The sequence below is a fragment of the Nothoprocta perdicaria genome, unplaced genomic scaffold (genome assembly GCF_003342845.1).
Source record: "Nothoprocta perdicaria isolate Ctin4 unplaced genomic scaffold, notPer1 scaffold_11, whole genome shotgun sequence".
NCBI lineage: Eukaryota > Metazoa > Chordata > Aves > Tinamiformes > Tinamidae > Nothoprocta > Nothoprocta perdicaria.
This window is the reverse complement of record NW_020454205.1, coordinates 3,455,896-3,477,974: the sequence shown is the minus strand read 5'-3', so window position 1 is coordinate 3,477,974 and position 22,079 is coordinate 3,455,896. Positions and strand designations below refer to the sequence as shown.

Here is a 22,079-nt window from a genome sequence, read left to right as displayed (position 1 = left end):
AGTTTATCTGAAGAGATGATCAGACCAGATAACAGGGCAGTTAGCGAGTTTATTCTACTTTATTTCAAATGGAAATTACATAAAACTAGTCTCAGAAGCAATAGCACACTCCCTAGAAAGACACAGCAATATCTAGTCCCTAGTACTGCCTGCTAGTACTCTCTCACTTCAGTTGTTATTAGTTTCATTAAAAAGTTGAACAAGTGAAAATTACTTCAAAATCCGAAAGTTGTTTGTAGTAACTACTATAGTGCTTTGGTGTGTTCACAGCTATTCAACTCCACAAGAAAAAGCCAAAGACACAATAAAAAACATTTTTGAAGACATGAACACCAACATTTTTCCTATCACGCTTCAGCATTATTCTGACATGCAGACAAGTCATGATTCAAGGAAGCCAGTTAATAGGTTTAAACCTTGTCTTGTTTTGCAAGGTTTGTCAAATCTTAAGACCTACACCATGGCTTGAAGCTATATATAACGCGCTACAAAATGTATAGTGATATTGGAAACTATTTTAAGTATTCAGTCATGGCAAAAAATATGAGTTCATTTTCAGCTTAAGTATAATGCAATGGATGAAGTTGGTTACCATCTGAGGAGTGTTGGGTCTGAGAAGTGCATGGGTCAGGCACTGCAAAGAGAATCTCATTTTCTCAGGACTGGGCTTAACAAGATAAAACCAAATAGGTTTTTGTAATTCTCATTACATAAGCTTTACTTTCACTGGAACAGGCTGCCCAGGGAGGTTGTGGAGTCTCCTTCTTTGGAGATCTTTAAAATCCGCTTGGACGCAGCCCTGTGCCACATGCTCTGGGTGACCCTGCGTGAGCAGCGAGGTTGGACTAGATGACCTCTGAGGTCCCTTCCAACCTTAAGCATTCTATGATTCTATGATTCTATAAGTAATCAGTTATCCTTCTAACAAATAATGCCATATAAAGCCTGTTAAAAACAAACTTAGAGCCAAACATTACCTTAGAATTATCCAAAGTAAAGATGGATATATTCCATCTTTACTGCTATACTCCAGTTACACTCCTCACATACAAAACAAATTTGGAGGAAATGTAGTAAAGAAATACATGCTTCAATTTGCCTTAAAAAGCAAATCTTGAGGTACATCTTCTTTGAGTTTGGGACTCTGTTTCTTAAAACAGAGATCAGAATCAGACCCAAGCAGAAAGAGCAGATGCAAAGGGTCAAGGTTGATATGGGTCATTTTGCAGTAATGCAAGATGACAGGTCCTCAGGAAAACAGTTTGCAAATCTGGTTCTTTGCATAATATTACCATTCTTTCTTGCAAGGGAATTTTTTAAAATCTATGTAGAAGTATATAAACACACAGAGACATACATGTGCAAAGAGACAGACAAAAAAAGCAGTGGTGGCTTCTGTGCTGTAATAGCAGCTTTTGCAGAGAAAAAGGTGACAATGCAAGCTGCTAGTTGCAAAACTGAGATGAAGTTGACTCCCATGTGAAGCATCTTTTTTTTTGTCAGAAAGTTATGCAATCTCCTCCAAGCTCTACAAAGCATTCAGTCCAAAAGCAGCTGAGTTATATCTACGAAAATATAAAGCTTCCTTGCTGAGTACACTTCTAATATATAAATATACAAGAAATCACAGAAGATAAATCTGTTATTTTGAAATATTTTATCTAAAGCAGTTTACACAGCAGAGTTGTATGCCTGGATACTTTATCCAGAAGTTACATTTCACACACTTTTCCAAAATTCTCATGGCAGAAGTCAGTGTAACAGATAGCTGAGTTTTACACTATTTGCAACATGAATTATGTATAGGAGGTAAGATTTTCATTGTGTATGTTTATGTTTTGGAGCCCTGGTTCTGCTTTTGTTTACAACATTGTAAACCACGCAGTGTTGGTATAAGCAAAGAGAATGGGTGGTTAAGCAAAAAGAACATGTGGTTATTTCAATCGCTTGTAGCGTTCGATAAAAATGATTCCATCTTCCACTGTAATCAGGTGAGTAACACATTGGTCTTATTGAACTTAACTGAAAGGGGCTACTTTGCCTCTGTTCTGACTGAAAGCTGCTTTCTAGGGGGAGAAAGAGTAGAAACATGTAGAGGAATACTCTAGAGTAACTTAGAAGATTCTTCCATTATCACTTCTAAATTATTCTAATTTAAATGTGAAGTTGGAAGATACAAGGATACTAACAAAAATTCTTTAAAAGGATCCTACCTCATTATTTGGGTCTTGAATCACTTTGTAGAGAGCTGGTACCAGCGTTTTTTTTCGGTGCAATGTAGCTGCATAACTGGAAATTTGTGTTTCAGGTAATGCCTAAAGAAAGAAATAAGTTATTAGAAGTATAAAAGATGTCCAACAAAGCACCGAGTCTTATCGCAACATGAAAAACAATTTCTGAAGTAAATTTTCAGAATTCATGCTGTACCAATGTTTCTCTGTTGAAATAGCATTTGAGCTATTACAGCAACTATCAGGGCTAAATCCAAAGCAGTTTCAGTTTTGCCCTTTTTTAAAAAGGGCATTTGTTCCACATCTTGCAGTGAAGATTCCTATCCTTTTTTGACATTCCTTACCAGGCACTTTTCAAGGTCTTAATTGAACAACTTAAATAAAATCTAAGAGATGTAGATAATCTAAAATGAGTACACACAGTCTCAAGTCCCCCAGGCAATCACGTCTGATTTTTACATTCTTTACTGCTCTACACATTTTTATTAAGTCAGTAATTTGATTTTGTATATTATCAACATGCAAGGAATAACTAATTCTTAACTAAAATAATGCATTAATTTCATCATCATTATGAAATCCAGTTTTACACTTCATATATTATTCTGTGCTTCATTCAACAGTTATCAACATTATAACTTAAAAAGACTTTCAGCTACTTCATGCTAAATAAAAAAATTGTGCAGATTATACAGAAAAGCTTAATCAGCCAACTCCAAACACTTCTACTAATTTTTAGATATAAATGTTGATGAACTTAAATTTTATCTAGAATTATTCACCTGTCAGTTAAATTCTATCAGCTTGTTTTACATTATAAGATATGATTTAAGGTTGCATTTGTATAGCAGGCAGTACTAGAAATATGCACTGTATTTTCTATATCAGTCACCTCCTTTAATGCATAAAGCATGCAAAAGTCTGTGGAAAAAAAAAAGCGATAGCTATATTGTGGCTATTTTACCTCCACAAATTAGCACTTTTAATGCAAGCATTTGATATTTCAAATCATTCTTCTCAGCTCACCTTGAATTCTGACAGCCATTCTTCCACCACACCTCGTTCCGATCCCAGCATTTTCTTACTTCTTTTCCTTCTCTCTTACCTTTAGGGGAGGGAGGGAGGAAGGGGAGGAGAGAAAGAGGAAAAAAAAAAAAAAAGTTCCAGGAGTAAAACTTAAGTTTTGTAAAACTCTACATCAATGAAAAGCTGTTAACAAGTTTCCAATATATTTATGCAAACAATAGCAAAATCTGTATTTCTGACAAACAATCTCACTTTCTAGCCTTCTAAACGATTCCCTTCAGATCTTTATAGTTAAAGGTACCGCACATTAATGGGGGAGGAGGAAAAAGAAGGATTCAGAGCTTCAGGCCAAACAGTACATTATTTAAGACAAACACACCATCCCATTCTTGCTCTCTTACCAAATATAGTACAAAGAAAAGACAAGTGGAATAAAGTAAAGAACATCATGGAAGAAACCATGTAACACACTAATGACAGTTCTGGATACAGCTCAAAGTAAAGCAGTTGCATAAAAGCAGTTATTGAGAATCGTAACAGAACTTTACTCCCTAAAATTTAAAATTTTACAAAAAAAATTGAAACAACTGCAAGCAAAAGAGCTGAAAACATTAAGGTTAACCCCAAAAGAAGATATATTATAGTTTAGATCAGACACAATCGCTGTATCATGAAAGATAAAGAGAACTATTAGGCAATGTGTGTATATATAACACTTGTTAGCTTAAATGATAGTTACCTTTTTTTTTTTTTTTTTAAACACTGTGGTGCATTTCCAAACACACGTTAAAACCATTTAGAGAGCTACACAGAGGCAGTTTTAATGCATTTAATTCACACTGATGGCATTACTGACACACAAATATTTTAATAGGGTTTTGCACTCACCCTGTGCATTAAATAGCCTTCTTTCAGCAGTTGTTTATGGTTCACAATAAAGAGATTGAGCTAAAGCTCTTACCCTGAGCATAAGCCGACTAAAAAAACAAAATAATAAGGAGATTTAAGCTGTTAGGACTCAGCTGGATTTAGCTTAGGCCTCTAACCTATTGCAGCCTTCTCACTGCCCCAAACCAACTGGGGTGGGGGAGGGCATGGGGGACAGACAGAAAAACAAGCATTATTACAGTTATTTTCTCTGTGCACAATAATTTATTATCTTATTGTCATGAGTGTTCCTCTGCTAACCAACAGGTAAAAGAGTTGGCAGATACCATACATTGGCAGATATCTTTACCTTTTTTTTTTCTGAAAAACTACAAATTCCTTCTGCCTACTTTTTCTTCCTCTTTTATCCTCCACAAGATGAGGAGAACAATATGAAGACTATTATATTTAATCACATAAACATGTTAACTTCTTAGAAGCAATTTCAAAATCATCTAAAGTGTTGCTATTTGCTTTTTTTTTTTTAATAGAAATTGCAGGAAAAAGTGTCAGGTAACATGATGTGAAGATACATCAAAAATTGTGTTGGAAAACTGTAAGTTCAAGGCTCCAAGACTTTGAACAGTACTACATGTAGCATTTATTTCAGCAAACACAACTAAATGAAACTACAGACAGCCTTCAAAAGGCATCTCTGCTAGATATTGTGAATTAGTGATCACCAGTCAATAGAACCACACAGATGTAAGATAATTTAGAACAACACACAACATGCTACAGCAGTTCATATTTACCTCTCTTTAAAGAAGTCAGTTTTCTAAAGGAGGAAGAGGAGGAGGAATGCAGCAGTTTTTCAGCCTGGGATGCATCTGTCAAGCCTTCAAATATTGCCTTGTTTTCTGAAAGAAGAAAACAAACTGATGATCACAGAGCAAGGGATAATATGATAAAGCTACATGAAATGATAACTATATTAATAATACATTTATAATAAATAATATGATTGTAATATGACAAAGTTATACTACCAGTATAAGTATATAAGGTTTTAATCTTATAAACTGAAGTTCATTGAATTACTAAAAGCATATCTAGGCCCTCACATTACAAAACAATTTGCTATAAAAAATGCCTCAACGTTTTAAAAGTGAGGAAGAAGGGAAAGACTGGCTTCATGAAGTCCTAAAACAAGGTTTGTCACTAATTTGGAAAAATCTTATGTATTAATGCTGAACACTATTACAAAAATACTAGAAAGGGTGAAGCACTATTTTCTAACAAAGAACTGTGGGGAAAAAAAAGAAAAATTCAAGATGAATGAAAACAGTAATATTTATATAGAGTGCAAGATGAATCCATATTGTGACTTTGGAGATCAGATACCAAGAGGCTCCTTTTATCTCCATGCTAATTAGATACAGCTTAGCAGCAGGTACCATTCTTTTCATGCTAAACTATAACTGAAAGGATTTAAAACAAAATGTCATATACAAAAATATGTTCCGTATGAATTCTCTAAAATTAGTTAATTTGAAAAAAGAGCAATTCCTTGGAGGAAACGCTAGTATACTTTGAGATAAATAAAAATCATATCCTTTCCCTGACTCTTCCCAGACTCTTTCCCTGACAAATATATTTTCAGCATACAGACACGATGCAGATGCTGATACAGATGTGACTTGCATTTCTGTATTGTTTTCGTCTAAACAAAAAGACTCAGCAGAAACAGATCTGCACAGACCGAGAGCAGAAACAGGCTCTACCTATCCAGTGTTTTTCATTCCTTCATCTGCTTACCCATTAACCAAATCTGCAGGTTTTCTGGAATTAAATTTAAGGAGAAGATATTACTAAATCATTACGTAACCTTATGATGCAGCGAGGGGAGGATCTGAAGTATTCTACATACTGAATGCAGTAACTGTTCTTAAGCCAGAAGCAAAAACTCCCTGTTCCCGCCTCAGCATGATTACTTCAGCTTGGAAGATCCTGGTAAATTCGGAAGCAAGTGACTGCTCTCCTCCGACACTACATAAGACACCAAAAGACTATCAGCCCCATATGAAGTCAGCTAGGGAGAAACCTTTTAAGAGGGAATTAAGATCATGTGGGTTTTTTCTTTTTCTTTCTTTTCTTTTTTTTTTTTCTTTTTTTTTTTTTTTTTAAAGGCTCTATACAGCAATGATCAGCAGCACATATGAAGCAACAACACAGCTCAACAGGATGGCATTCATGAAACACGCATTTTGCTTCACTGAGCACCAAATGCTCTTGTATATTTTAAGTAACAACATGTGTTCTTTGCCCTACAGCTCTAAAACTCAGCATAATGAGAACACTAAAGGAAATAACTTGCAAAAATATAGAAAAATTCACAAGGCTATCAAGAATCACATGCATCAAGACAATCATTACTTGTCTGATTTACGAAAGAGATGTAGTGATCTGGAATGAGGAAACACAAATAGGAGAAATCAGTGCATTTGAAGAGCCAGCAATTCTCCCGGGTCAGGATTTAGCCTGGAATATCTAAAGAAACTGCATAGACGTCAAGAATTGCAAGAATGATTCAAACCATTACAGCAAAGGTAAAAAAAAAAAAGTTCCAGTGTTCCCACTATAACAAGGCAAAACCATGAAGTATTTGAATGACACAGTATTTAAGCTACCCTCAAAATTAGCTCCTGACCTTTGGACCAGAAAGGTAAGTTGCAAAGCACTGCAAATGGTTGCACATGCTAATATTTGCAAAATCTGTAAATAAACTTTAACTGGTAGACACCCAGTAAAAACACCTCTAATTGCAGCATTACACTTGATACATGCTGCTTAAATGCTTTCTCTTATGAAAGTCTATTAAGCCTAACATAAAATCCACTTACAGCTGTCTGTTAAATAAGTCACACCAAATTAGAAATGTAACCTGAGCTGGTGTCAAAACTGGACACAAATTCACATAACAGTTAAGTGTATATAACAGCTAGCTAACATGGAAAAGGTGAAGCCCACCTTCCCTTCCAGTATTGCACATATTTCTGTCCCCATGCATCTGATCTTGAAACAAGCCCTGTTTAGGGTCTTTGACTCTCTCCCTCCTTTCTCCAGGTTAGATTTATACGCCTACAAGAAAAGATTTGTTTTCTGATGGTTTCCAAAGAGTCTGACAAGGAAGTATGGTGCAAGGTAGGGAATGCACAACTACGTTTGTCGCATCCAGTGCGAGTCAGCTACAGAACCAATGCCATAGCTGCTGCCTACAAAAGAACCACCTTGAAAACAGCCACTAAAAAGTGTATCTTTGTCCTTTAAAGACAGTAGCAGAAACAAAAAACACCACATACTATTTATTACATATAAGAAACTGAGGTTTTAACAGTTTTACTTGGAAATTGCAAGACATGAAAACAGAAAAATTTTTGTTCAGTTTGTGTGACACAAACTGCAAAATGCAAAGGATTAGAGATTAGGTAGCAGGGCATCACACTACAGCCATGTTATGCTTATTCATCTCTGAAGAGAACACCATCTGTATTACTGACTGTCCCTAGGAGAATGAAAACACTGAATGCTATAAGATCTACACATTTTCATTCAACAAAAACTCCACATTTGCCTTATGTTGTTGTTTATATAAATACAGCTCGTTTTTCCTGACATTTTCCGAACACTTCTGACATGGTATACATTGAAGACCAATAAAATGAAGGTACCCCAGAAGGAAAAGCATCTTATACAAGGAAGAGGTTGTGCTGAGGCAGGGGTCAATCTCTTCTGCAGAATAAATACTGACAGGACAAGAGGAAACAGCCTCAAGTTGCACCAGGGAAGGTTCAGGTTAGATGTTAGGAAGAATTTCTACATGGAAAGAGCAGTGAAGCCTTAGAATAGGCTCTCCAGGAAAGTGGTGGAGTCATCGTCCCTGGCAATGTTCAGGAAATGCGTAGATGAGGCGCTTAGGGACATGGTTTAACAGCCACAGTGTTGAAGTGTTTACGATTAGACTTGACGATCTTGAAAGTCTTTCCCAACCATAATGATTCTATTATTCTAAGAGAGGTGCCTGTCTTGCATAACGTTTATAGAAGAATATAAACACAAGCTTTTTGTTTGTCCAATGCTACATTTGCATTCTTCACGTAGGACAGTTTTCAGATGTTAATACCAGTTTTGCCCATATGATTTAGAAAGGATGCAGCTAAGGAGCTCTGCTGTCACAGTACAGAATTACCTCACCCCTACTTGGGCTAGGGCCACTTTCCTGGTCTATTCGTGTAGGCATAGCACAAATCAACCCGTCCCTTCAAATTATCTGGCCAGATCTTACAACTTGCAATAGCAGGCAAGTTACTCAGGAGATGCATTTACAGCACAGTAAGTGTGCACTAATGGGATGTGTGAACACTTAATAAAAGCTTAGCAAAGGTCTTTGCTCGGAGCTGGGGACTGCACCCACCCAAGACCGGACTTTGCCACCAGCTAGAAAGCAACAGGAGCACTGCAGGAAGGGGGATTCTCTAGCTGACCTACGCTGGAATTTCCTCATGAGCATCAGGAACATCTCCTGCCCATTCCCCTGCTTTGCTGTGCACTAAACCAACCTCTGCAACGTGCAGCAGCTTTATGGGTGCGTCTCTGAAGTAAACTGGTTTAGCAGCATTGAATCCTGTGTAGATTTATTCAAAGTTGAAGTGGCTTCAACGAAAAGTACCAAGTTTCGTTTCAAGACTGTTCGTGCCTCTTCCAAAACGAACAGAATGCAGGCAATGAGGCAGGCTTCTCATCTTTAAAACGGATGGTTTTTTTTCTGCTGGCTCAGAAGTTGTAATACGCCGTGGCTCTAATAACTAAACAGTAATACAGTTACTAGTAACAGTAATAACTATACTCAATTATTTTAAACATATAGTTTGATTTCTAGGACTCCTTAAATTCTGCACAAGCAGGTGGTGAAGATGAACAGATAAACTGTATTCACATTAAAGCATGGAACAGAAAAAATATCTAGCTGGGAACACTGTCACTCAATGTTAACATCAAATATAAAAACAATGACTGAAATGCTTCCAAAAAAGCACTTATAATAATAAAAAGAAATCATCCTAAGCTGAAGTTACATTTGGCACACAATCGCAGAATTCAAGAATGAAGCTACTCAATCAGTAGTCTGGGATCTTCACTTTTGAAATCAAAGCTATGGCATTCTGTTCCCTAAAGAAGAGACAGTCTCGCACTGTTCTCCTGCCAATTAAGAGCTGAAATAATATACTGACACAGTATACAAATATACTGACAAAAAAAAAAAAAAAAAAAAAAAAAAGATGTATGCATCATCTGCATATTCTACCAACTTGCTCATCATAAATACATTTTTATCTACCAGTCTGCATTTAAAACACTAACTCCAACCAACTTGTTGTTCCTGCACAAAACTATGATCCAAATAATAGACCCAATGGCACTGGCTACATCAAAATATCAAGCTACTACTGTTGGGAAAGCAAAACTATTATTCGCTGTTAACATATAAAAAGATGACTGTAGTACTTCTCTTAGATAACAGGATTTTTTGCTGGCTTCAGAATAAAGGGGTGCAGTTGCACAAAAGGGACATGCATTTCAAGAACAAGTCCATTTTTTGGCTTTAATATAGCAGACATCACGATGCATATAATGCAATTGTGTTCTAAGTGCATGCTGAGTAACCAATATTTGGCCTCCAAAGCTACAACTAAAATATCTTGCAATTATCATCTGTACTGAGGAGAAATTTGAAAGAGATGAGCAAAGCCTTAAGCTGCACAAACTCTCTAGTGCCACTTATTCAAGAGAACACCACTCAAGAGAACAGGCCTAAAATAACAGAAGACTCAATTATCGATACAGCTCATTGTTCCAGGCTACACATTCAGACATAAGAGGAGTCTAATTCATTGCTGAATAGGGACAGAAGTTTATTTAAAGGAAGATTTTTTGATGCTACTTCTGTAATCAAGAAAGCATCTTCATTCTGAACTAAATTCACATTCAGTTCCCTTGATGCAGAAAGTCAATAGCTCCACAATGAGAATCCTGTCTTAACAGAATTAATAATCCAAAAAGTAGAACAGAGATAAAAACAACACGTGACCAGGTGGTCAGAAGTACTTTTTACTTATTCGACTTTGATTGATAGGCTTCAGGGAAACAAACAAACCAAAAAACACAAAATGAAACCATGGAGGAGCCTCTCCTGCCCTAGTTGCTCAGGAGGCAGCTGTATACAACTTCATCCAGCTGCTGTCAGGTTGCACAGTAGACAGTATTACATAGCCTGGAGTTTGGGTGTGCTCTGCTTTCCACATTGGAAAAGGGAGCAGCTTTTAGGCTAATCAGACCCCAGCTGAATACAAGACTAGCCAAAACCAGCTGAGCTGCAAAACTGGCAACGTTCAAGCCTCAAGGTAATGGGCCCCATAAGCTGATTACTACTTGTACTTACTGAAAATTATATATATTATTATAACAAGCATATCACAAATACCATTGTGCTTCCTTTATATTCTTCTATATAAAAACAATTTTCTGTATCAACCACACTTAATATATACTTATACAGCCTTCCTCAATAAAGGCATCAAATAAATTCAAAAGTTGCTGCCAAGATATTAGAATAACTTGGCTTTAGAGATAACTACAGTCTGACAGAGTTCTGTTGGTTGTAACAGCTCCGTAGCACGGGGAAAGAGATTTCTACAGGCGAAAGAACTGACAAAGAGAGAAATAAAATATTCCCTGGAGAACTACTAATTTAAATTATTAGCTCAAGTCTTCTCTTTAACAGAAAGAAAGCCCTCTTCCAACTCCAGTTTTTAGTTAATTTAATTGCAAGATAAAGCGGCAATACATTCCAATTTAAAAAGTAAATCCTAAAGCGTTAAGGATTCAGGTTGCCAGTCTTACCCAGCAATCTTCAGTCATGCAAAATATCTGGATAAAACACCATTATTCCCACTCCTGCTTTGACTTGTTTAACTTTATTATTAGATCCCAGGGCCAAAGAAAGCTATGTGGAAGTGATGGGAACAAGCCTTACACACAGAGGGCAAGGGCAACTGTCAATACGCTTGTAAATGTTCTTGCTACCACGCACTGATGATAGTGAGCACTGTTTCTCATCAAAAACGTCCCATCAGTTTCAGTTGCTGCCAGAAAAGGAAGAAAAGATACTGTTCATTTCCTGTCCCCAAAAGCCTCTCTTGAATCTCTTGAGCTCTAAACCAGCTACTGTGGCTTTTCACAAGCCAGAAAGCTCTGCTGCCAAACCTTCTATCTTTCGACAATTATTACAATAAATGGTTACAAAGCTGTGCTTTGCAGATGCAAAATTCTGGTGGCATGCTGAAAGCTCAATAATTAGTGTGGTGGATAAAAATACAAAACTGAAAATAGATGATTATAAATAAAACTACAAAATGAGTTTTCATTTTGTTTTACAACACAGTTGTAGAAAACTACAGAATTCAGGCAGTTTAGCAGTAACTGGACCTCACAGAGTCTAAGGACCTGAAAGAAAGGGAGCGGAACCTTGTACACTCACAGCTAACTCTTAAGAGTTTAAGGAAAGAATAAAGCAGAAAAGAGTTAAGATGATCTAGGAGAATAGTCCAGGAAACATTTATCTTGATACAGACCTTCATGAGACAAAAATACTCCTCTACTTACAGGATTTTTAAATCAACAATAAAGAAATCACCCTGCAGTCTTAAGTACAGAGGCATATGTAGTAATTATTCTGTTATAAAGACTTGATATATTAAAAAAAGACAAAAAACATATACGCAGATCAGCCATGGAAACGTTACCTTGTACATTCCCTCAGTACCAGTTTCCTTAGAAACAACTTCATGCAGTCATCCTATACTAAACCTGAAACACTCCCTTACAAAGATCCTGTGTGATAGCCCATCCTACACCAAAAAATCCAGGCTCCCCCTCCCTTTGCATCACTTCATATGTAATAACTCTTTCTATGGCAGTTTGTCTGCAACTCATGAATTTCTTCACTTATCAAAACACTTCCATGCAAATTACTTTCCATGTAACCCTACCACTTCCAAACAACTTCTTGGCTCACTGTTCTGGTTCTTGAAGTAAGTTACGTCTACAAAGATTTAACTGAAGATATCAAGTGCGTAGTAAAATGTAGTCTAAAAAGGGTAACAGCAAATTAATACTTGTAAAACTACAAGTAAGACACGCTCAGTACTAAAGTAGTCCATACTAAGTACAAAAAGAAAAAGGAAAAAAAGGAACAGACATTAACTATAAGATATCTTGAAATTGAATTTAATAAGAAAAAAAAAGGGAGGAGGATTGCAAATACCTACACCGAGAAAAGTCACAATTTCTCCTGCAAAAGAAATGCATGCAGGAACAGATAGTTAAGAAACATGCACTCTAAATTCTAAGTAGCTTCCCCTTATCAAACTTTAACATCCTCAGTTGATAACGTCTATTTTGATGGTTAATTTCATTATAAAATTGATCTATTTCAGACAATTAAAAGATCAATATGTAGTTCTCCATCCAGCACCTTCTACCCAGTGCAATTCACCTAACTAGAATTTAGGTTACATGTTTAGAAATTAATTTACCTTTTATTTCCCCTACTCTGTCCAAGTACCACCAGAGAGACCTGACCTAAAGCACCCTCTGACATTTTATAAACTGGAAGAAATGAAATCGCCCATTCTAATCTTTCCAGATAGTAAAGCCTTCAGCACCAGGAAACAGATCGTAAAGTAAACAAAGCTGATGTGTCAAATTCCTCCCTCCTTTGCACTTGCACACACCCATAAACTCTTAAATAAAAGAATATTTCATATTTATTTCAATTATAGCTAATATTAGCCCAAATTATTATTTCAATGCTTCTTTAAGAACACAAAAGGCTGACACTCAGTTTAAAAATAGAGAGTATGAATGCTAGGATATTTTTCTTTCATCACAAAGTATTTAATATAATGCAACTCAAAAGCACCATTCATGTTTATGAGGTGTGTTTTTCAACAATAAAAGTCAATTCTGACTATCATTCTGGTCTTACTTTTCCAATGCAATTTTCTGGACTTCAAAAGGCAAACTGATCAACAAATACAACCATGGGAAACATCAGTGATCTCCACATGAGTCGTCAAGAAGGCAAAAGCTTTAGAATCGCACTCATCTCTTGCACTTGAGCAAAGTGAAGATACAAGGACATCAAAGCTCTGCACACACAAACACCAAGGATGAGCTACACAGGGACCTGGGCTCACTGCAGAAGAGCATCAAGAGTCCAAAACCTCAGACCTGCTGCAGGTTGCAGAGCTAAAGCTGCTTAGAATGCAGCCTTCTGTACTGCTTCCAACTGCAACTTTCAAGAAACAAACCACCTTCCTCATGAATCACCGTGCCGGTAACTTCCAATCTCAACGTTTTTCTCTCAGAGTCTGAGTGGGAGGGTTTAAGAATTGCAAAAATCACAAACAAAAAACCCACAAAATGAGAGAAACACTATTTTTATATCCAGCTATTTTAATTGAGATTAGATAGACCTCATTTTAGTAGTTAGGATCTCCACATACGAGGAATAGAACATTTTTCTAGCTTACTTCTCTACAGCATATAGATCCATTCAAACCTACCTTAAAATTTACTATCCATGTAATTAAATGTAAGGTGTCTGTCCTGCACAAATTTATGCTCAGGAGCAAGCCTATTAACTTCAGCAGGATTCCTCCAGAGGAAGAAATTACCTGTATATTTGGTGGGCTCTCTCTCCTCCACAGAAAATAGAGACAAAGAAACACTACATCTACAAATTGTGCAACCAATTCTAATCACTGCAAGATTAGCTTTCACGATTTTCTGAAATCAAGCTTGCTAAAATTGGCATTCTGTGGCCTACCGCACGGAATTATCTGTTATTTCTCTGTTAAATAACTTTATCAGAACTAAAATATCAGTAGAAGTAAATTGGTGTAAGATCTACACCAGTTTCTCCTTTGGTTCTGGGACAAGTTTAATTATTAACCTTCACTGTTGAATAGTTAAACACAATGCATATTGTTTACACAGATATTCTTCTGCTGCTAAACCAACATTAGAACAAGACAGAGACCAACCGGTTGTAAACATGAAGGACTAGTTAATATTTCAGTGTAAACTTCTCCTTTATTTAAAAAAATATACTGAGGAGCACTAATTAAATCATGATCAGAGTTTGTTTTTAAATTATCGAAACCGAAAGCTTCCCTCTGGGGAAAATTCTGCATACAAAATTTTTAGGAATGCAACTCAAACCCAGTACAAGTAATTTGTTTAAAAATCTATTAAACAGATCTTATAAACCCTGCCAAGCAAGGTTTTCCACAACAGATTTTATGTATCCCTATAAATCTATTTTGTTATCTATACGACCAAAACAGAGTCTTCTATAGACTTTCCTGATGAAATGCAAAGCAGGTGTGGCCTCAGTGATTTCTATTGAAATGTACTCTTCTGCACATCCATCACTGAAATTCCACTTCAGAGCTGGGAGACAGAAGAAAGAAGGAAAAAAAATAAGGGGCATATGCCTATTTTTTGTGCATGTTTTTCTAATCATCAGCTGAAGAAATTAGAAAGTTGTTAGACATTTAAAAATAGAACATCTTCTTTTAGAGTTGATGCTGAGATAGAAGAAGGCTTTCAAGATTATGAGAAATTATAGCTTTAACGGGCAGCAACTGAAATTTCATGCAGCTAGCTTCATGGGTGCCCTTCCTTCAGTTTATGTTTTGCATGGAGAGAAGAATGGAATTTATTTACACACAGTCAGTTTACAATATTCTAGGTTTACAAATGTATTTTCTCACACCCAAAAAAACAAAAGCAGAAATTCTCCCCAAGAACTCAATGTTCTAAACTTCTATCATTTTTACATAACCTTGTCCATAAACAGAAAAATTCTAGGGGTCTGTTTCTAACACCAAATAGTTCTCCTGCTAAAAAACAATCTCCAAAAGCAGCTGGAAAAACTGTATTTTTTCTTCTCTCAAGTCTCCTGAGGAAAACCTACCTTTGGATAGACACCAAAAATAACAACCATGTCTAAGAGTTATACTACTAGATTTTGCAACCTTACTCAGATAGGTCCTCTTTAGTAAATTCTATACACTATCTCTGCCTGAAACAGAAATAGATGCATGCGAAAGAGACTGAGCAATTGTGGTTTCCTTATTCTTTCCAGATAAGTCGCATTGCCTGGTCTTACACTTTTTTTTTTCTTAATTATTAATTATACTTGGACTGTACCAACTTCAATTCATCTTCAAACTCATTAGGAAAAAAGTTTTCCTAATCAACGAAGGGGCCTATCAAGGCCCCAGCAGCTTTGTTAATATGTCATTGTTCAGTTTCTCAAGGCATCTGTGGTGACAGGCAGCAGCAGCGCAGGTGTCAGGCAAGCCTGAGACCCATCTGTCATATAGACAACTGAAACGTGACCATGCATGCACGTGGAAAAAAGTGATCTGAACAAAAAACAAATGCAGACCTAGCAGCCTTGTGCTTGGAATTATATGCAAAATTTGCACTTAAGATAGTTCTAAAAATAATTATTTCCAGTTAGAGAGCAGCAGGCTTTCCCCAACAAAAAAAAATCAAACTCTCAGGCTGTATATCTTACCTGCCAGGCATCTAGTTGGTCTATTAGAAAAACTTCTATATTTTTATGATTTTTTTTCCTTGATCACTTCCATCTGTTTCATTTAAATAATTAAAAATAATTTAATCTTAACTTCAAACATGCTTATCTAAATTAAAAAAAGAACAAGAGTTATAAATACCTTTTTGTTCTTCATAGATGCAAGGCATATTCATAAACATACAGAATTGACTAAGAGCAGCAGTAAGCACTTCAGAAGGCTACAAAGTCTGTACTTAAGAAAACAAACATCAGTCTTACGAATCTATTCCAAGTTAATGCATATTAGTAATGCAGAATGCAACAGTATTTCACAGAAATGGCAATAAAGTAACTATTACAACAATTTTTCACAAAGACTGTGGAAGCAGAAAAAGTAGTTTACTCGTGGAATTCCATTCCATTACCTGATGGAATATGGGAAGGGAGGCGTGGGGGGAACCACCCACCTTCCAGAGTTGAATATTCTTTTAAAATTGCATTTAATCACATCTAATTAAGATGAGAAAGCTGTTCACTTGAGGTCTGTTCCTTCCTAATTCAGGAGACCAAACATCAACACCAGACGCAGTCTCGGAAGGTTACACTCATGGAACAGAGACATGAGGTTGACTGTCACACCCACACACATCTCCACCAACCAAATGTGGTAAAGTTCCTCCAAAAAGTTTCAGTAAAATGCTAAGCAACAGCTCTACAGAAGTTCTTTCCCCATAGCACGGCATCCTCACTGACCAACAGATCATTTTAAGCCTTTCCACAGCACTCTTGAAACCTTCATGTATTAAATGAAATTAACACCCAAAGGCACCATTTACAACTAAGCTTAACAACTTTATTCTTCATTCGTGCTTCCCTCCTCCTTCAAACATTGTCCACTCACATCAAACCCCTGGTCTGTCTTTAGAACATACCAATATCCATAAGACTAAGAAAACAGGGATGGAGGAACAGACAAACAGAACACAACCTTTGCACATCTGGTTAATTATACACTGCCCAAATAAATAATAATCCTAAAAAACACCCACTTCCTCATTGATCACAAGTAATACTTGATTACTCAATCAGTATGGGTTACCAACCCCTAACTAGGTTTGGAAATCATGCATGGCCCTTAAGCCCATTTGGAATTTGTGTGCAACAAATGTGCAATTACAAGTTGCACATTTTGTTCTGCTGTAGCAACATGAGTTGCCTCAATCCAAGTAGCCAGAAAAAGAGTAAAATTACAAAGAAAGTTAACATATAAAGCTCAACAGGGAATTTATTGGAGGATCTCCAACTATTCTTCTGAAAATTCCAGAGTTTAAATTCAGTGAAATAAACCTGCTGAATTAAAAACTAGTTGCAAGACGTGAACACTTTAACTCCAGTTCAAAAGGGAAATTAGTGCAATAGTTTCAGCTTTTCCAGGTAAGCTGTAAAACTGCTAAAAATTACAGAACTGCACTAAACTAAAAAGATTTAACCTTCACAAAGAAGAAAAGTACGAAGTACCATCTGCCTCAGAGCCTAATGCAGTGACTTGTGTAACACAAGACACGTGCACATAATACAGCCTCTGGTGAATGAATCAAACACATAAATGTCTCAAAAATAGCTTCTCTCTTCTGCTGGCTGAGGTGACTACAATCATACAAGAGTTTCATTTTTGTAAGTACAAAGAATGACTACAAAAGTATTTTTAACATTGACGTAGAGGCATAAAACGTAAGGCAGAGATATTCACATTCACGGTCCACTAAACATCTGCAAGTGCATCTCAATTCTCCAACGGCTTCTTTGGACTTGCAGGAACCATAAGCCCAGATGGGTGACTGAACTATTTACACATCAGCAATCAGCTGGCAGCCTGGACAAACATTCAGGACAAATTATTTTAAAATTCTGTACATGCTATTGTAAATTCTACCAGTGATTATGGTGAAGAAAAAAAAAATCTAGTTCTCTCCTTCTCCCATGAATGGAAAATCCACACAAAAACAAACAAAAAACCCTTTTCTTATCCCATAGGACAATCAGAAGCTTCTCAGTCTCTCCTGGTGTTTAGTGACCTGGGTGAACACAAACCTGAAGAGTCACCGCAAGCAAATAAGCTTCAGCAGGGGTGCAGACCTAAACACACAGAAAAGGTCACACTGCTTTAGCCTCAGCTCACTGAGGAATTGTGAGGCACACGTGGACAGTTCCAACAAGGGCAGGGTGACTGTCACAGAAAAAAACAGGAAATTAAACAGCACAGAAATATAGCTTATGAATGCTTACTACTAGAATACTGAACTAATTTATATCTTTACTTTTATTCTGTTGTTCCAGTTAGCTTCCAGGATGCACATCTCTACTTGTCTTTCCACAGGTAATAGTTGACTGCTTAAGAGTTTTTCACCAAGTTCTTACTGCTCTAACACGTCAGAATTTGTGTTGTCATCTGTTTTGAGCAACATGAATTCTGAAAAAGATGTCATCTCAATCTGTGATCTTCTCAAACTACAACAAATATAGTGTATTCACTTCCAAAACTCTGTAGCACCAGTATCTGAAACTATGGTTACACAGATGTACATCAGCAATAGCAAGTTCACGCTATGTTTTATCAGCTACACAATTTTCAAATACAATGGATGCACAATCAGCAATCTAGAATCTTGACATCCCAGCAATTTTACCCAAGACCAAGAAAAGGGAAAACAAAGAGAGAGAAAGAGAAAAAGGGAAAAAATGCTCAGGAAGAATGAGACATTTTTCCATTCTACACATCTAGAGCCCCCTTGCTCTCTGTGTCTGTATTTAGCTCACATCTGTACACTGTTTCAGCTCAGTGCAGCAACATCTTAAAAAAGCAATGGAAAGTTTTCCAGTGTCATACACAGAAAAATACGAGTTTTTCCAAGGATAAATCCTTCATCAACATGCCTTACATTTCTACGTCAAAGGGCTCAGTATTATTAAGAAATTCAATCTAAAATGCTTTTTCGTGTAATTTCACTGAATTTAGTTTTACCAATCATTTGCCTATCAACTGTGGTTATTAGTATTTTAGGAGTTAAAATACTTGCATACCTTTACTATGATACTACTACGTTCTACAGAGAAAGACTAGTGCTAGACTATACCCGAGCCACAAACACAAGCATTAGTTCTGTATGCTGAAGTTCAGTTTCACATCTGTTTAGCAAGGCAATATGCTTAGAACAGAAGGTTGGAGATTTAGGGGGAAGCCTTAATCCCACAGAAGTCAATTTTAAGTCTATATTAACTTAATTGACTTCAACAGAGCCAGAAGCATGACGAATTTTCCTCTGCAAAAGTTGGGTAACAGATAACCACACTTGTCAAGTGATTTGACATCTCATAATGTATATGCAAGGTAGTCAGATCAGTACAAGAGCAGCACACAACAGAGTTCATGGCTTATAGACTCGCCCTTGCACAGACTGTCTTCAAAGCAGTCACTTCTCATAGAAACCAGAAAACAGCTAAGGTAAATAAAACAACAACAAAAACCAGCAGATACCAAAAACAAACAAAAATAACCACCCCACAACCCATAAATAATAATCTTTGTAGCAACTAATACATGCACTCATAACAGTGGCCAATACCTTGCTCCCCAATGAATAAACAGTTCTACCCAGCTGCTGCTCCTGTAATTACAACAGCTGACTGAAAGCATAACAAATACACGACAAATACACAGTCCACTAATTTTTCATTTCTTTGCCTACACGAATAAATGATTTTAAATTACTGTCTTCACACACACACAGCTCCCAAGACTAGACCAAAACTTTCCCAGACACCAGAAATCCTTACTACCTATCTGAATTAAATATACAATGCCCATGTTTTTGTGCACTTTGTCTTGCAGGAAAAAGAGGAAGTCATCACCATGACCATGTCTGTCATACAATGATTCCTTAACAAAAAGATACCTGGTGGGTCTGCCAGGCATAACATTTTTTACTAAAGACATTTACACCTCTTCCAGTACCTTCACCCCCCCCACCCACCCACCCTTAACACTCAGGGCTGGCTCCTTATGGATATCAATTTATGACATTAATGCAGAGCTCACATTGTTCTCTTAATACCAAATTGTTATTTGGTTTTAATTTCAACAAGGTTACTGCCAAGGCAAAAATATTCTTAAAGGTGTAACTTGACAATAGTTCAAGGATTCAAAACAGAAAAGCTGATCTACAAATTCAAATCACACTATATCAGTACCACAAAGCAAGTTTTTGTTCTTTGCTAAAGATGAGAAAGTTTCTCTAGAGTCTTAGCATGCACTAGAATGTGTGATGACTTGTTTGCTTCAGTCCTCTCTGTAACTAAATTTATATAAAACCCTCCTATTCTCTCAAACATATCTCAGCTAGAAGGTCATAGACCTTCTATGTTCAGTATCATGATGCTGCTAGATAACGTCTAAAACAGATGATGGATTTATTAGTACATATAGGACACACAGACAATAGGATGTCAGGTTCTCCACAAAGATCATGTTTAAAAAGAAACAAGCAAACACTGCTGTGTCTCCTCACATGGAAAACAGGGAGTATCAAATGAAGTTCTCCAGTAACAGGTTCAAAGCAGAACAAAACACTCGCACAACATCTGAATCATGGTATTTGTCACCAGAAAAGATAGCAGATGCAAAACCCATTCATGGGCTCAAGAGTTTAAAAATAAATAAGTATATCTACAGAAGGAAGGGCCATACAAAACATCATCCACACTCAGAGCTGGTGAGAGCTTACCTAAGAGGTAACACTATATGCTTGCTTAGAAAAGAGCTTAAGGAAGGAGCATCTGCCCTCAGTCGCTGCCCCGCTGGGGGAAGGTGAGCAGGACTTGAAATGATGGTCCTGTCATACACCAGTACACCAGGATCCCCAGACTTCAGATTTAGAGAAGGAATAGTAGGCTATCCTGGTACAGCTGTTCCTGTGAAGAATGGTCTATCAGATACAGAGGGAGAGAGATAACTGCCACAGCACATCACCTTTCCTAAACAGCTGAAAGAGCTATTTGAGATTGTGATACTATCCATAAAATATTTAGCTGTATTAATGCCCAAGATTTCCTTCCCCACATTTCATAGCCTTTTTTAATATTCACTATTGAAGTAAAATAACATCTTTCCCCTGCTTATTGTAATTACAATAGCATTGATCTTTGCAAATGACAGGCTTCCATTAAGTACAAATAACTGCTAATAGAGAGTCTTTAAAAGTATTACGTAATTCCAGGGGGAGAAAGAATACAATATGTAATTTTAAGTAGTTCACATATACATTAAGGTATGAATTGAATCTCCACTCCCTCCCCCATCAAAAAAAAAAAAAAACCCTCCTACTAAACATATAGCATTGACAAGGAGAATACTTCTGTGCAAAGACAGAGAAGAACAGTAAGATGCGTGTATTCCACAACCTGTTAAATCTAGGATGCCTGTCAATAAAAGTGTTGATAGAGTTTTGAAAACTATTAAGAAAGCCCTGCCAGTTTTTCCAGCCTTAGCAACGTAAGCAGGAATTGCAGATAAAGAGAGTTTGCAAGGCTGTATACACGTAAACATATCCGCCTCATAAGATATCTAATCATTCCGATAATCACCAGCAGCAGCAGCACAAAGAAGAAGTCTATCGAACCATTAAAAAGTACTGATTACTTGTATACAGAGTCTCAGGGAGTCTCAGTGACCTTACCTTCCCAAAGGGCATCCGTTATGTTCTGAAATAAGTGAAAATGTCTTTTTGAGGGTTTTTTACTCTTTGTGCCTATTACAGTAGTTTAGCCTGGAAATATAAGCAACTGTTCTGAGTCCGCTTCTAAAACACAGGCTGTAGAGCAAGACTGTAAGCCTCCTTGAAATTATCCAAACTCACTCATTTGGTGAATAGCTTCAAAATGCTTCCAAAATCCCTAAAACATCACATCTCTCATATTTAAAGTCCTTTATTTGGGGGTAAAAAAATAGAGTTCACAATGAAGAGAAAGATAGTTTAAGCCAAACATTGAGTATTCAATCAGTAGAGTAAACCTATCAATTATACCCAGTCTTAATGTAGCTAGAATGTGAGGGGAGGAAGAGCTTCCCAGAACCTTGCTGAATGGAGAAATTGATAGAATGTTTAAGACGAGCAATTGCCAAGTATAATCCTCCACTATAATTCTGTCTGATCACACTAGGTCACACAAAGTCAAAATTATCTGATCAG

The 22,079-nt window shown here is 36.7% G+C and overlaps 1 protein-coding gene across 2 annotated transcripts in view; it reads right to left on the bottom strand.

The window, feature by feature from the left end:
* The window catches only part of FAM126B (family with sequence similarity 126 member B), a 53,870-nt gene that overhangs the window by 21,704 nt on the left and 10,087 nt on the right, over positions 1-22,079 (bottom strand). For both annotated transcript variants that reach the window (XM_026049775.1, XM_026049780.1), the window contains exons 2-4: positions 4,940-5,044; positions 3,258-3,336; positions 2,214-2,315 (exon numbers count right to left, since the gene is read on the bottom strand). In XM_026049775.1, the coding sequence (XP_025905560.1) occupies positions 2,214-2,315; positions 3,258-3,308 (153 nt within the window). In that variant the 5' untranslated portion in view covers positions 3,309-3,336; positions 4,940-5,044. The remainder of the gene's footprint in view (positions 1-2,213; positions 2,316-3,257; positions 3,337-4,939; positions 5,045-22,079) is intronic.